A 17,680-nucleotide genomic window follows, 5' to 3' on the forward strand; every position below is an offset into this window, starting at 1 on the left:
TCCCTCATTTTATAGATGAAAAGAAGCCACAAAGTATAAAGAAAAAAGTACTAAGTAGAGAGTCAGAAAACTGAATTTTGGTCCCAAGTCTCTCAGAGTAAAAGCCTGGGCAAATATACCTAAGTTTCCTCATCTATAAAATGAGAGGTTTGGACTCAATTGCTTCCAAGGTCCCTTTCAGCACTTACAATTCTCATTTTATGAAACTGAAGCAGAGAGATAAGCAGCTTGCCCAAGGTTACACAGCTATAGTTAATGGCAAAGCAGGGACTACACTTGGATTCCAACTATGATCAATGTACTTTTTCATCTGTACCATACTGCTTCTCCTACTTCATAACACTATTCTTCTAAATTATTCTAAGACTTCTGGAAATTAACAAGCATGAAGAATTTTATGAAACAAATGACTTATTCCTGTGGCTCTTCTATAGAAAATGAGCTCTAAATCCAAATGCAACAAGTACATGAAGTCTCAAGCTGTGTGTCACTATACTTAAATTGACCTCCACAAAGTTATGGGAATTTATGCTTAACTTCCCTAAAATCTAACCTTTCAATCCCAACTCACAGAAGAGATTATGTTCCTTACAAAATTAAAATATGAATTGTTCTAGGTCAAGCTAAATATTACATACATAATTCTCTGAGTAAGATGAGAATTAAAATTCTTCATTTTAGTTTATGTACTAGTTATATCTAATATGCATTTTCAAATTCAAAAGTAATCAACTTAGACACTTTCCCTTCATGTATCCTTTTTCAGGCTCTCTAGCTTTAAAACCATTAGAACAAATTAAGCATAGTCCTTCTGAAATCGCATAAACAATCACAAATAAAAGACTATACATGGTGAAACTCTTTCAAAACTGAAAATCAGCCCCCATAGTATTCTAAAATTCTGTGCCCAAATATATTACAAACTCTACTAAACTGTATCACAAGCAGCATCTGATTCCCTAAAATGCCTTCAAAGCTTATTATATTTCACAGGGAATTTAGCAAGATTTCAGGAAGACTGATAGTGTTGATTCCAGAAAATACTAAGAGGAAAAGCACAATAAAAACACAAAATAAAGTCAACAGTAGTTTCATACTAGTGACTGAAGAGAATATTCAAAATCATTCATACATATATATGTATAGTTTAACTACAGTATTTAGCTATTTTCAAAAAACCCAGAGAATGTTTACATTTTAAACTGGATGGGACCTGAAGTCACTTAATCCAATAACATCCAAAATAAGACTCAATCTCTGCCCCACCCAAAAATGTCCCTGTAGATTCTTTAAATTCTTATCGCTATATACTTTTTTTTAATTTAAATTAAATTTTGTTAGGTAACATATAGTGCAATACTGGTTTCTGGAATCACTAAACACTTTAAGAGCAGTTTTTTTTCCACTAGCTGCTATACCCTTCTTACATCCTGGTCAACAAATTATACTGAATTCCACCTATGCCTTTCTAACTTTCACCTGCTGGTCTACATTCTAAAACAGCACAATGGATCTACTCTCTCTGCTTTATGTTTTTGAAACACCTGAAGATAGCTATCACGCTTTCCACCCTTTCAGTGGTCTCATCTTAGGCTATAATTATATGATCCACAGATTTCTTGTGGGTCTCGGAGACAATTCTGAAATACAATGTACTCATATATTGCAAGTAACATTTAAAAAAAAACCTGCCACTTGTCAAATTTTGGTGTAATATCAAAGAATACATACAATTTCTAAAAGGGCTATTAAAATACATCAAGTTTTCTAACTACATACCTATGTGAAGCTGTATTCTCTTCACAATACCTCAATCAAAATAAAGCACAACAGACTGAAAGCAGAAGCAAACTCCAGCTGTCTTTTAATAGGCCAGAAATTAAAGTGATGCAAAAATGTAAAACAATGCTACTAGTCTCACTAAAGTTTTTGTTTTAGAATTTTTATTCATTTAAAAATTTGTTAACAAGTAATCAGTTTATTATTTTTAGATAAGTTAATATTTTTGAAATTATTTCTAAAATAGTAAGTACCAATAGACATAACCCACATAAACAAAATCTCTGTCGAGTCCTCAGTAACTTTGAAGAGAGTAAAGGGTTCCTGAGACCAAAAAACCTGTTTCCCAGGGGCAGATTCCCAGGCAGCTAACTAAATTCTGGGATTCTCTCCTTTTCTCTCTCCTCTAACACATAAATGTGCCTCCATAAAGGAGGCATCTACCATGGATCTATTCATAAGCTAAAATCCTTAAACATAAAACCCTGTCCTCCTCCAGCTAGTGACTTCAAGAAACTAAAAGGCCATTTGGTATACCTTTACTTTTAACAACTCCCTACACGTATTAACTCAATCACCCAGAGTCAAATACTTTAATTCTTCTAAAGGATGCAGTCTATAAACATGAAAACAGAGCAACAGATTAATTACATTGTGACATTATCTTTTTAACCAAACTACTTTCACTATTTATATAAAAGCAAAGCAAATTATTCATACCTGGTAAAATAGAACAGAAAAGAAAATGTAAGTCTTCTGTATAATCATTTGATTCTTAGCAATAACTAATTTAAAAGTAACCATGTACTGACAGGCCAAAAAAACCCCATCTGCTCATCAAGCCAATATGACACTGGGTTCCTAGGTCTCAGTGAAGCAAAACTGACCTCTATTTGAAAATTTACTTAATTTCTTAACTTCCCATTTCCTTAATCACAGGATTATTAGAAGATAAAATGGTACAGAAATCACACGTTTAAAAGATCCAACATGGGGGCGCCTGGGTGGCTCAGTTGGTTAAGTGACTGCCTTCCGCTCAGGTAATGATCCTGGGGTCCCGGGATCGAGTCCCGCATCGGGCTCCCTGCTCAGCAGGGGGTCTGCTTCTCCCTCTGCCCTCTTCCCTCTCGTGCTGTCTCTCATTCTCTCTCTCTCAAATAAATAAAATCTTTAAAAAAAAAAAAAATCCAACATGAGGGGCGCCTGGGTGGCTCAGTCGTTAAGGGTCTGCCTTCAGCTCAGGTCATGATCCCAGGGTCCTGGGATGGAGCCCCGCATCGGGCTCTCTGCTCAGCAGGAAGCCTGCTTCTGCCTCTCCCACTCCCCCTGCCTGTGTTCCTTCTTTCGCTGTGTCAAATAAATAAAATCTTTTAAAAAATAAATAAATAAATAAATAAATAAAAGATCCAACATGAAATCTAGAGCTACACTGCTGAGCACCTCTCAGGGAACTTAAAGATTGATAAAAGAAAAGCTTTGGGACTCAGGAAAAGATGTTGTCTACACTCTATCATACAAATTCCTAAATTCCAACAAATTCCTAGATCTTTTAATATTTAAAGGTACATTTTATTTGTAATCAAGTAAAACTATATTAAGATGAGAATGAGAACAGGGTGAGAAATGATGAAAGTCAAAATACACAGCATTGAAAATAGATTATAATATTAGATTTTGGTTTCAAATGTATCAAAACTTCAAAATAATCAAGTTTTACAGATATTTATGATACATCTTCAAAAACAGCCCATTTTCAAAGTTAAGTTTGCTTAAAAGCAGTTTACCACATAACTTTAAAATACATGTCCACACACATATGTATCTTTTAAGTTTAAATTTTTCTATCATATATTACATTAAATTGCTTCAATTTTTCAGAAACAGTTTGTTCTCACCTTGATACATATATTCAAGTTCCACTAATATTAACTATATTCTTACTAACAATCACCGTAAGTCCAAAGCTCTCTCAACTTACATCAACTTATATAATATACCAATGTGTATACCTGCAAGAAATGCTAAACACTTGTTAAAATGAAAACTGGGATCTCACTCAATAGAAAATGTCCCCATCATTATGTCTAGGGTTCCATATATGCAATTCCTGTTTGCATTAATGATATGAGACTATAATTTCAAGATAAATATATATATCCCTAGAGAAGATTAACACAGTTTTAACTTACATACTGGTCGGTCAAAAAGAAATATACCACTGTGGCCACAGAGGTACTTGGTGAAATATAACGATCACAAAAGCATGTCTTATTTCATTAACAAAAGATTCACCAATTTACATAAAAGCCTACTGTAATCCAAACTTCTAGAAATAATTGTTTATTTGGAAATTCAAGCTAAATTATTCCAACCCCTCAAAATTTTCAAACATCAGGAAAAGTGCAGAACAGTACAGAAGTTTTTTTTTAACTACAGTTTAAGTAACCTCAGAAACTCACAATCTAGATTTTGCAGCCCCCAAATTACTAACACTGATAACTGATGTTACAGATGAACAATTCAACACTATGTCCTCAGTATCTAGTACAGTCCCTGGCTCACAGAAATGGCTCAATAAATATCTGAGAAATGAAAGAATGGAAAAAGGGTAAAGCCTTTAAAAAAGACAGGCTTTCCCAAGACCATCATTTACCACCACTCATCACACGATCACTGGTAACACTATCATTAAGCATCTTAATGAAACTACAAAAATAGAAGCATGCTAAAAGCACCAACTGCTCTATGTACAAAGTAGATTTTGAAACATTCATTTACAAATTTTCAAGTGCAAAAAGAAAAATCTCCAGATGCACTAAATTTGAATTAGTCAATAAATAAACTTTTGTCTTCTAATAATCAGAACTCAGTGTTGGGGGTGAAATGGAAAAGAGGGAAAATGTCTGTCAGTGTGTTCAGCATGTTTAATGGATGCCATAAATCAAACGTTCCCATGAATTTTCTGGAGCAAATTCATGCCAATCTTTGAGCCTATTGTCACTTTCACACATGCTCACAGGAACAAAATGACAAAGAATGCTATGCCTGAACCACTAGATTCAGGGCACAAAACACTTGATTAACAATTGTCAAGGCTGGGTAGTAAATATTGACAGATATTTTCAAAATAAATTAACCCCACCATTTCCTACATAAATCATAGCTCCTGGTTTCTTTGAAGGATTCAGCAGACTCTTGGACTTCCAGACATTTTCTGAAAATGTGGCTACAGTCTCCTTGTGTGACACAACTGGGAGTGAACAACCCATTTACCAACTGCTGATGAATACCGCTAAACGTTTTCCCAGACAAAAGAGCATTAAATGCGATTCCATGCACATTTATTCTTCCTTCATAAATGCGCGTTCTCCCAAATTTCATTTTATGTCGTATACTTAAAGTTAAATACAGCAAGTTGAAATTTTAGTCAAAAAGCACTCCTGTATCTTACTAGCTGTGTAACTGCTACATCTGGTGGCAGCACACTTGCATGCAAGAAACCAGAAAACTTAGAAAACAATTGTAACCGATCTGGTGCGTGTTTGCATTAACCTTTACGCCGGTATTTCTCACAAAACCCACGACCCTGTCAGAGAACAGTAGCCTACTTGCCGAAGAGCGATAACGCACAAACACGCAGGAGGTGATGGCGAAGGAGAGAAAGTTGCAGCCATCTGGAGGGGGTGGTTTTAAAAGCCTGCCCACGAGTCAGTCTGTCGTTTAAATTGCTCTAAGGGGCCAGGCAGGGGATCAAAGTCGCCTTTGATAATTTAAGCGACTCTCCCCAAAGGGCAGGGACCCTGCTAGCGAGGGCATCCTTCAGGTCCCGGGCTGCAAAGCTCGCAGAGCCGGGACCGCCTCTATGGGAGGAGTGCGCGAGGGAAGGGGAGGGGGCTCAAGGATGAATGCTTCAACGGGAGGGAAAACCCACCAGAGAGCGGAGGCCAGGAGGTTAAGAGTACTGAGTGTACTAGCAAATGGAGCAGAAAGGGGTTGGCGTCCGGGGGGAGGCTTCTCACCCTAGCAGTACTGGCTCTTAGGAACCCCATACGAGTCTGCGCGCCTCGCCCCGTCCCCTCCAGCGCGCACCCCCTCGTCCGTCTCCGCCGCCACCCGCGAACCACCACCCACAGCCAGCGCACTACCTCCCCGGAGCCGGGCGGCCTCGCGTCCACCTCGCCACCATCCCCCACCCTGGGGTCGGGGGAAGAGACCCGGGGGGCGCGGGGGCTGCGGCGCGGGAGAGCAGGCCCGCGAGCGGGCGCGGGCGCGACGGCGCTTACCTTCCCTGGGCCTCCCGGATGGCGGCGTGTGATTCAGCAGGGACCTGGCCGCCGCCGCCGAGCCCGGGGTTGGAGACGTGGAGAGCTGGGACCAAGATGGCGGCCCCTCCAAACTTCCACTGCTACTTTGGACACTCATCAAGCTACTTTCTGGGAACCCGACTCCCCCCCCTGCGACGGCAGCGGCGGCAACGGCACCGGCACCCGCCTCCGTCATGGCGGGGGCCGCGCTGAGGGCGAGCGAGGGAGCGAGGGCAGGGAGGGGAGAGTCAAGGGGATGGGGGAGGAAACCGAGAAGGGGGGGAGGTAGGGGGGGAAGAGGTGAGGGGAGGAGAGGGGACGGGGAGGAGGAAAAGGGGGAGAAGCGAGGGAGCAGGCGGGCGCGCCGGGGAAGAGGCGGAGGGAAGAAGCGCGGCGGCGGAGGCGTCGAGGGGGCGCCCGCTGGAGTGCAGGCGGAGCGCGGGCTGCGCCGGCCGAGGACACTTCCGCGAGCGGAACCTGCCGGCACCTCTGCAGTGCGTCGGCCCCCGGCGTCGCTTGGGTGGCGGCGGCGGCGGCGGGCGGTGGGTGGCGGCTGAGGCGGCGGGGTAACCTCTGCATCAGTTACAGGCGGCGGCGGCGTCACGCGCCGCCTGTGCAAACACTATCGCGAGGCTCCTGCGCCTCCGGTAGCGGCGGCGGCCGCGGGAGCAGGCATGGGGGAGGGACCTGCCAGGGGTTGGGGGCGGGGGGGGGATGGAGAGGGAGCCAGCGCGCAAGGGAGGGAGGAGACGCGGGCGCCGGGCGCCCCTGGCGCACCCGCGGATCGCAGCGCTGAGCTGGAGCCCCGGGCCGGCGGACTCGCGTGCGCGGGGGCGGCCTCCCCGCGCCGGCCGGAGGGAGGCGCACCCCGCACGCGCCCCCGCCGCGTCGCTCGGGCTCCGGCTCCCGCTCCGATGCCACCTGACTCCCCCACCCCCCCTCCTTCCCCGCGGAAGCGCGCCTGGCTCCCGACCCACACCCAGCCTGGGGAGAAATGCTTCTGCTCTCGCTGGGCTGTCGTTCGCAGGAGTTCGATGTGATCATTTCTCAAAATGGAACTGAAAAGTTGAGTTGCTTCTTTCTTGCCCCTCTGCACTGTGCAGAAAAACCTGCGTGCGTCTCCCCGTCTGCAGAATGGGAGTGATTACCGAATAAAAGAGCTAAGAAACTAAGCGGGGGGCGAGGGTGGGTGAAAATAAAACTTTATGAATGTTTTCTAAAAAGAGAAAGAATCTTTACCCGTGTTGTGCACTCTGTGTGTGGTATAGCAGTTCTTTTTTTAAAAACAGTAAATGGACAATCGAAATAGAAAAATTTGATTAATTCACATATTTAGGGAAACTATCCAATGTTCATCTTGTGGAAGAGGGCATGGTTTCTAGAAAGTTCCCATTTGTTTCCATGCCACTGCTGAGTCCCGACTAGAAAATCCCAAAGCAAATTACAGTATTTGCTAAAATTTATAGATACGGTGTAGCTTTCTACACACCCACACACGTAAAACACACCAGGGATTGGGCATCTTGTTCATAAAAGAGCAGTCTAATAGTTCAGGAAAAATACACCAAGGTTATTGCTCTCTAAAAAACCAAAATGAATAGAACACTAAACAGATTATGATAATAGAGCAACTGCATATAGACAGGAGGAAATGGTATGATTACCAGGGGGACAAAAATGTCATTTCTCTTTTTTATTTTTATGACTTTGCATTTCTCACAGTAATGTTGTGTTCAGATAAACTATCATACTAGAATAGAACCTTGGTTGTCAGTTATCTCCAGAAGTAATTTTAGGTTTCTTATGCTTCAGATTCTGCAGTGAGTTTTTAGTCCTGTTGTGCTTTTCAAACTTAAGAGGCAGATCACACAAATTAAACAACTTTTGTGAAATATAACTGACATACAATAAACACATTTAAAGTGTACAATATGATAAGTTTTGATGTGTATACAACCCTGAAACCAATTCTACAAGCAAGATAATATATCCATCAGTCTCCACAGTTTCTTCTACCCTGTTGATGTTCCTCTTGCACTCCAACCCCACCCCAAGTAACCACACATCTGCTTTCTGTCACTTAGTTTGCATTTTCCAGAATTTTAGATAAATGGAATCATAGTCTGTACTTGTCTAGCTTCTTTTTCTCAACATAATTGAGTTTCATCTACATTGTTGCACTTCATAGTTTATATTTCTTATTCCTGAGTATTCCGTTGTATGAATATACCCCTTTGTATTGTTCACCTGTTGATGAACATTTGCATTGTTTCCACATTCAGGCTATTACAAACAGTGCTACTGTGAACTTTCCCTCCTGTAGAAGTGTTTGTGTGTGGGGTGCCTGGGTGGCACAGTTGTTAAGCGTCTGCCTTTGGCTCAGGTCCTGATCCCAGGGTCCTGGGATTGAGCCCCACATTGGGCTCCCTGCTCCACAGGAAGCCTGCTTCTCCCTCTCCCACTCCCCCTGCTTGTGTTCCCTCTCTCGCTGTGTCTCCCTCTGTCAAATAAATAAAGTCTTGGGCGCCTGGGTGGCTCAGTTGGTTGGGCGACTGCCTTCGGCTCGGGTCGTGATCCTGGGGTCCCGGAATCGAGTCCCGCATCGGGCTCCCTGCTCGGCGGGGGGTCTGCTTCTCCCTCTGCCCTCTTCCCTCTCGTGCTCTCTCTCATTCTCTCCCTCTCAAATAAATAAATAAAAATCTTTTAAAAAAATAAATAAATAAATAAAGTCTTTAAAAAAAAAGAAGTGTTTGTGTGGACATAGGCTTTCTTTTCTCTTGGATACATACCTAGGACCTTACTATTGGACTTTTATACCAAAGTACATGCACTCTAAGGGGAAGCAGAGTTTCTCTAAAGGACATGTAGGTAAATGTATGATCTTTCTGTATTTTAAGACTAAGCTTAGCTGACTGGTGAAATGAGCATAGGACAGAGGAAGTCAAGACACCTGGGTATTCGTCTCAGCAGGTAACAATCCCTCTTGATTCAATTTCCTCATCTGTGAAAAAGAGGTTAGCGTCACTAGGTGATCTCTAAAGAGCCTACCAATGCCTAGACTTCATACAGAGCTTAGCTCCTCCTCAGTAGTAAACAAAACCCAACCAAAGAGATTTGATGGTAGGTTATCTTCCTCCCAACCTTCTCCACAGCTTCAGGTTATCTTTATACCAACCCAGGTTACATTTTAGGCAGGCCTGCTCCTTTTATTTTAAATGGTAAGTAGAAGATCACAGCATAAACATAATTCAATTCAGATATATTGTTTTTATGAATGCTGCCTAGGAAGGACAATTGAACGATTGGTTCCTGCTTTCTTGTGGTTTATGTTAAAGATCACCAACACTAACTTACTTGTAAAGAGACTACTGCCAGCAGTAGGGAGCTAATTAAATAAACCGTGGCTTAGCCTGAAAATGGAATACCATGCCATCATTTAAAATCAGGTTTTCAAAGAATACTGAAATAGATGATAAAACTTTCACACTGTAGTAAGTGAAAAGGTAAGTATGATCCCAATTTGTGTACAAGCATACATAAAAAATGACTACAAGGATGTACCCCAAACAGTTAATAATAGCTAATAATAGCTAGCCTTGGGTCTGAGAATAGATAATTATTCTTTCCTCCTTTATGATTTTCCAAACTTGGTACAATGGATCATTTTTAAGTAATTAAAACTAAAATTATACAAACACGTAATTCTATGAAATGATTATGATAAATGAAAACTTCAAGGGTGAGTAGAGGCTCCCATATCTTGCACATCAGCTAGTACATAGCCATTCAAAAGTTGTTTGATAGAGATGGGATGGCTAGAGTGATAACTTGCACAATAGGACAAGGTACAGAATAGTCAGGAGAGTCCAGATTCAGACAGCAAGAACACCTGCCACTCTGGGGAAGGAGAAATTGAAAGAAAAGCAAGGAAAGAGCGTTGAAAGGGGGGTTTTGGCAAGGTTCTTTAGGAAAATATTCCCAGAGGGAACGTCAGCATAAGAACACAGGAGTGAACTGAGCAAGTAAAAGGAGAATGCAGTAAACCTGCCCAGAAAGAATCAGGATGAGCTGGGGAAAATGTTCTTTCTGTGAATTGAGTGCTCCATGAGGATAGACTCAAGCCCTTAGTACCGTGCTTGGCACAGACCAAGGGCTCTGTCAGTGTTTGTGGAATGAATGAATGAATGAATGAATGATGATCAGTGAACTGGGATACAGGTGAGGGAGCAATGCAGGAAAAAAGGTCTTCAAGGGTCTCTTGATAGGTCATATACAAAAGGGAATATCTGAGCCCTAATCTATACACTGATCATAATTTACAACTGTTTATTAGACTCCGTTTATACATCACAGTAAAAATATTTGCAAAGCAGACAATACTATAGATATAATAAATGCATTTTATACCTCTTACCATTTGATTCCTTCTAAATTTGAGGAAATAATGTCTAAGTTCCTTTCCCCCAAACCAACCACAAATTAGCCCAGAGAATGGATGAAGTGTCCTTTCTAAGTATTCTCCCATACAGCGGGGTGCTGGAGCCAGTTCATACTGCGCAGAGAGCAGATTGTGTGCATCTCTCCCCAACTCAGTTCAGTGATGTCACACTGGTAGCTTGAAAACAGTATTTACAACTCCAAAGTCATCAAAAGCTACAAATCAGGGCTCCCTCACCAGCATACCACTGCTCACATAGTGCATACAGGATTTCCCCGCTGTCCATTTCCCTGCCTAGGGAGGACAAGGACCTTGTCTGTCATGTTTATAGTTGTATTCCCAACATCTAGCACCTGCCTGGCATCAAGTTGATGCTGCATACATATTGGTTCAGCCAGTTAATTACCCGCATACTGGTTAGCAAGCATTTGAGCCCTCTGAGCTAACAACTGGGTTGGCTGCTCTGGCAGAGGAAAAAAGGACCAAATATTCTACCAACCCCTCACACTTCGTTGGCCAATGTTTGTGATTTGGTAAAGTTTACTGACTTTGTTAGGGTTGCCAGATGAAATATAATTTTTGCATGGACCATACTAACACTAAAAGAGTACTGGTTGTTTATGTGAAATTCAAATTTAGTTGAGCATCCTGTATTTTTATTTATTAAATCTGGCAACCCTGGCCCTTTTGAACTAAGCAGAAAATAGTTAATGAGTTATTACCTAGTAAAGTTGAATACTATGACCTGGAAATTCCATTCCAAAGAATATATCCTACAGGAATTCTTGCTCATGTGCTACAGGACATAAGAACAAGAATGTCCATAGCAGCCAAAAACTGGAAACCACCCAGATGTGCATCGACAAGAGAACGGATAAGTAAACAGTTTTGTCTATTCACACAATGGGATACTACTCAACAATTAAAATGCTCACAAGCATAATGCTGATTTAAAAGGACAAATTAAAGAAGGATGTTGTCTGTTTGACTCCATGTGTAAATATTCAAAAACATTCAAACTAAATAATACGTTGTTCAGGAATGGAGAGACGGCAAAACTAGGAAGAGGAAAAGAAAGGGGATGAGAAGCCAAAATCAGAGTGATTACTTCTGTCAGGGAGAAGGGGGGATGTGATATGGAGAACTGACAGGGGCATCAAAAGCATCAGTAAATGCTCTCCTTATTAAGTTGGATGGGAGGATGGAGATATGTTTGTCTTATTTTTCCTTAAGCTACTCGTGTGTATGATTTACTCTTAATGTACAAAATATTATCTTACAAATGTTTAAGACATGAAGAAAGCTGTGCCTTCTTTATCAGACTGAACATAGAGGCCCTCCTTGTCTCCTCTGCTTGGACTTATCCCCAGATTTGATTTCCTTCTTTGTCCAAATGTATGCACACAGATGGGAGATCTAAAGATGCCTGTCCTACCATCATAACATGCCGCCTCAATAGTCTTTTTGGTAGATGCTTAGACAAGTGACTCCATCACATTGGATGATGAAGAATTCTCATTTCACTGAGTTTGTTCTAACTGTGCTGCACAATTCACAAAGCCTACTTGGAGATTTTGGTGTCCGTATTCCTGTAGAGAGAGTTCCAAGGCTTTGTACATAATATGCTAGGTTATACTTTCTCTGCTGTCTCTAGCATTGGAAATGGTTTCCTTCAGGTTTATCAACTAATGGGGGAGAGGGGTTGATCTATACGTAACAAAACTGGAATTACTAGGTTCTCAAATCTGATTCATTTTGCCTGAGGTTAAAAAATCATAATCAACTTCAGTGCAATATTACCTCCCCAGAGTGTACTAGAAGCTGGCCTCCAAGGACATGAGTATTACAACATGTTTACAAAAACAAAGTACAACAGGCGAACAGTGCTCATACAGCAGATTTAAAATCAACAATATATCTCTTAACAAAGCAGTCTACTTAGAAAAGTGATTAAGAAAACATGAAACCAAGAAGTCTAGTGTTCCACTTCACGCATTCTAAGTTTTATGGATTAAATTGAAATATAAATTCATCACATTAGAGGGAAGATGAAAGATTCCCAAAGCCTTACACTAAACTCTGTTTCTGCAACATGAAATTTTTTGTAGGCACAGAAATTGATGTGACTTTTTAAAAAAATTAATATCATTCTTGATTTTTGACAATATCTTTCCAACGATACAGTTTAAAGACTTTCAAAATCACTTAATGATTTTCCAGGAAATATAAAGTGCTAAATCTTTCTTAATTAGATACATGACAAAAATAAGTAGAGATGTCTATAACCTCATACATATTTAGAAACTTTGAAACAATATAGAAATGTCACATATTGATGAGAATTTCTTCCCCCTCCAAAAAAGGAGTAAAAATGGTACCATAAAGCAAGTGGAGGCTTTCTGAGATGCAAGTAATATTCTGTTCCTTAACCCAGGTGCTGGTTAGAAGTGTATGTTAAACAGTTTGTGAAAATTCATCAAACTGTACACTTACAATAAAAAGTTAGACAAAATGTAAAAAACAAAAACAAAAACAACCCTGGCATTTGTAGTTATAAGGAAATACATACACACATAGACACACATTTAAGGGAAAATAAATTTGTTTAATGAGACAATGAAAAGGAGGGTTGTTTTTTTTTTTAAAGGAAAATGTTTCTAATATGAGGGGAAATGAATGGTGGTTTCTTATGGGAAGAAGTTAAGAAAACGGTATCTTAAAATCAACATACATACAATGAAATTTCTAGAACTGCCACTATGAGAAAATCCTCAAGTAAATATTTACTTCACTATTGTCCATTTCTTGCACTTGGTAAAGAAAGTTGTTTGGCAATGGCTGATGATCTGTATACCCATCAGTAAAAACAGTTATGGACTGATAAACATTCATTTCAGGAAATACTTGTTGAGCACCTACCCTGCGTAAAGCAATTTGCCAGGTGCTGTGGGAGTATAGAGGTGAGTCAGACATGGAGCTTAGAGGTGAGAGCAAAGAAGAATCAGGCAAATGACTACCATCCAAAGTAAAAATGATCCATGCCAGAGGTAAAGTATAGGTAAATGGGAGAATGTAGAGGCAGGAGAGATCACATTTGAGGCTTCCTAAACGAGTAGCAGTTTTGTTTTTGTTTTTGTTTTTAAAGACTTTATTCATTTATTTGACAGAGAGAGACACAGCGAGAGAAGGAACACAAGCAGGGGGAGTGGGAGAGGGAGAAGCAGGCTTCCTGCTGAGCAGGGAGCCTGATGTGGGGCTCGATCCCAGGACCCCAGGATCATGACCTGAGACGAAGGCAGACGCTTAACGACTGAGCCACCCAGACACCCCAAGAGTAGCGACTTTAGCTGGGCCTTGAAGTGCACCAAAAAGTGATCTAAATTGTTATTTCCTTTCCAAGATTCAAAACTTAACCATCAGAATCTGGATTTATTCCATAGGCAAACTTAAGGCTCTCTTCTATTTTTTTTTATTATTATATCATCAGTTTCATACGGTCTTAAACTTTTAGTTCAATCTTCACTTTTTTCCCTTTTGTTGTCTTGTTTAGAGGCCTCTACCTACTTTCCAATCCTTGTAGAACTGCATCTTTTAATTTAGCATTCTCTTTGCTCTATGGGTTGGGATGGGTTGAGAGAGAATAGGGACACTAGTAACAAAAGTAATTTTCCCCAGTGAAACTAAGTCATCTATTACTCAACATGCAGAAGAGAAGCCTTCCAATTAAGTCAAAAGCATTACTTACATTGGTAATCAACAAAAAAGCATACAGGAACATTCACCCATAAATTGACACAATTTGATGAATCATAAAATCATGAATCACTGAATCATAAAAAGAACTCATGATTTGGAAGATAGGGGTTGGAAAGAATTGGCGGAGATATCTAAAACAGACTTTAGCTACAGACATAAATTAATATAAACACTAATAATGAGAGATGAATTGGTACTAAGTCGAAAATGCTAACTCAACTATAGTAAAATATAATTATATTGACATTTTATTTATAATGATGGGATTTCTTTTGGGAGGCAATTCAGCAATATGGATCAAGAATATTTTAAAAACATTATTCCTGGGGCACCTGGGAGGCTCTATCGGATAACCATCAGACTCTTGATTTTGGCTCAGGTCTGCATATGAGGGTCGTGAGATCGAGCCCCTCCTAAGGGCTCCCCACACTAATTTCATTCTGGGAATCTATTCTAAGAAAATAATCTTTTTTTTTTTTAAGATTTACTCATTTATTTTGAGGGGGAGAGGGGGCTGGGGAGGGGTAGAAAAAGAGTCTTAAGTAGACTCCGTGCTGAGTGTGGAACCCCACCAGCAGCTGGATCTCACAACCCTGAGATCAGGACCTGAGCTGAAAACACGAGTCCGGCCCTTAACCAACTGCACCACCCAGGTGCCCCTCTAAGAAGATGATCTTAAATTAGGGAAAAGAAAAAAAAAAAAAAAAAAAAAAAAAAAGTGAGTTTTCTCTTCCTGCACAAGATAATTTTTCAACATTATTTATAATAATAAAAAATTGAAAATAACCGATGTACAATAATAAGGTATATAATAACTTATGGCTCATCTACTTTATAGAATATAATAAAGTCATTAAAATGATTGTGAAGAGGTGCCTGGGTAGCCCAGTCGGTTAAGTGTCCAACTCTTGATTTTAGCTCAGGTCATGATCTGAGGGTCATGAGATCGAGTCCCACCTCCTGCTCTGTGCTCAGCCGTGAGTCTGCTTAAGACTCTCTTTCCTTCTGCCCCTCCCCCCTCAGATAAATAAATAAATCGTTTAATAAAAAAATTATTGTGAAGATTTTACAATAACCAACAACTGATTCACTGATTTCAGTGACTAAAGCAGCATATAAAAACTATATATACAATGTAGTCTCAATCATTTAAAATGTGTATAGTAAAAAAATTGAGGGGCACCTGGGTGGCTCAGTTGGTTGAGCGACTGCCTTCGGCTCAGGTCATGATCCCAAGGTCCTGGGATCGAGTCCCGCGTCGGGCTCCCTGCTAGGCGGGAAGCCTGCTTCTCCCTCTCCCACTCCCCCTGCTTGTGTTCCCGCTCTCGCTGTGTCTCTCTCTGTCAAATAAATAAATAAAAATTAAAAAAAAAAAAAAAAATTGAGAGGAATACACTAAAATATTAACAGCAGTTGTCTTGATGTGATTTTTGTGGCTGGTCTTTGTACTACTGGGTATTATCCAAATGTTTTATAGGAATAACAATTACTTTATGAGAAAAAAAAAAACCTGTATATTTTCAAATGACTGGATTTTCGACCCCAGATTAGATTAATAAAGAGCAACAAAAGGAAGTATTAACAGGAGATGGGGGGGGAAATGTTTGGTGCCTCTTTTCCCATAGAGCTTCCAAGTGTTATTGTTTGACTTTTTCTTGGAACAATTAAACAAATGTAGATTTTAAAAGTATTTGTTTAAAACTCTCAGGAACCCACAGCAGAATCAGAGGAATGTCGACCTTCTAAAATCACAGTAGAAAATAAGAGCAAACGAAACTGAGTCTGCAGAGCAAATGACAAAACTGAAAAGAAACAGCATGCACACATGAAAACAAAGTCACGGAAATATGGCAATAGAGAGACTAAGCATTGTAAGTTTAGTTATTAAATTTAGATTCCCTATTAATAGAAAAAGCTTCTCAGATTGTGTTAAAAAATTAAAATCCAATACTTTGCTGCTTATAAAAAATACATCTAACTAAAATAACACAAAAAGACTAGAAAGGAAAGGATGGATAAAAATGTAGTAAGCAAGCTTGCAATGTATTAGAGATAGCATTAGGGAGTTGAAATAGAATTCAAGGCAAGAAACTTTAAAGGTTATTTTGATTTAATACAAACATTAGATACTCCTTACGCGTGTGCCATAGACACCAGCAATTCACGAAGTGGAAAATACGATTCATTAATTATGGGAATGTGATGGAACCACTACCTCTCCACCCTGAGCACAAGGGAAAACTATTCCCAGGTTCCTTTCAGGGACAGCGGGCCACATTACCAGGTACAGACAATAGAACATGAGCAAAAGTCAGGTGTGTCCCATCCAGGCCAGGATTTGAGAGTCTGTGTGCCACCATCACACTTTTCTCTTTTAACAGGGATCACAGAAACCACACAGTAATGTGAAGCCACAAGATGAAAGTGACCTGGATCTTCCAGTCACTGCAGGGTGACCAGCTGCCTTAGAAGTTGGCCCACTGGCATTGGACTTTGGATGAAGGGAAAAAAACCTATGTTGTTTTAAGCGCCTGAAATTTAGTGCTTTATTTGCTATTTATAGCCTGTTCTGTCTTAATTAATACAACAGAAAAATGTCAAACTGCCCAAATAATAAAAAAATTCAAATTAAACGTAGAGGTACCACTTTCCATATGTTAAATTGGAAAAACAACAGCAACAAACCTTAAAATATTAATACCCAGTGCAATGGGGGAAAGGGTAATCTTTTCTTTTTCTTTTCTTTTCTTTTCTTAAGTAAGCTCTACCCCCCAATGTGGAGCTTGAACTCACAACCCTGAGGTCAAGAGTCATGTACTCTACCAATTGAGCCGGCCAGGTGCCCCAAGGATAACCTTTTCAATAAATTAGGCTGTCAAATGGATATCCACATGAAAAATAAATACCAGATGGATTGTAGATCTAAATATGAAAATAAAAAATTAAGCTCTTAAAAGAAAACACAGGGAAATATCTTCATGATCTACAGGTAGGTAAATGTTTCTTAAATAGGACACAAAATATGCTTACCATAATTAAGAAATTTGACAGATGAAACTATTTTAATATAATCTAATCACCAAAAGAGTTTTGAGCACCAAAAGATTTGATTTCAGATAATGAAAGCAAACAAAGGGTGGGAAAATATATTTGCAATCCATATATCTGTAAAGGATTTATATTCAGAATATGTAAAACAACAAAAACAAAAACATCCTTCAAATCAATAAGGAAAAGACAAACAAAATAGTAGAAATGTGGACAAAAAACTGGAACAGTTACTTCACAAAAAGAGAACCTCCAAATGGCCAAAAAACATATGAAAAGACGCTAAACATCTTTAGTTAACAAGAAAATGCAAATTAAAGCCAAATGAGATACCACTCACCAGAAAGGCTAAAGT

General features: G+C 40.0%; 1 protein-coding gene across 5 annotated transcripts in view; it reads right to left on the bottom strand.

Moving 5' to 3' along the window:
* The window catches only part of TLK1 (tousled like kinase 1), a 203,894-nt gene that overhangs the window by 149,457 nt on the left and 36,757 nt on the right, over positions 1-17,680 (bottom strand). For 3 of the 5 annotated variants that reach the window (XM_044913671.1, XM_021702849.1, XM_021702848.1), the window contains exon 1: positions 6,063-6,751. The exons of 1 other annotated variant lie outside the window; for it this stretch is intronic. In XM_044913671.1, the coding sequence (XP_044769606.1) occupies positions 6,063-6,279 (217 nt within the window). In that variant the 5' untranslated portion in view covers positions 6,280-6,751. Of the gene's footprint in view, positions 1-6,062; positions 6,752-17,680 lie in introns of those variants that run through there. One more of the 5 variants, XM_021702850.2, reaches the window with a different exon arrangement.

The sequence above is a fragment of the Neomonachus schauinslandi genome, chromosome 3, assembly GCF_002201575.2.
Source record: "Neomonachus schauinslandi chromosome 3, ASM220157v2, whole genome shotgun sequence".
Classification (NCBI taxonomy): domain Eukaryota; kingdom Metazoa; phylum Chordata; class Mammalia; order Carnivora; family Phocidae; genus Neomonachus; species Neomonachus schauinslandi.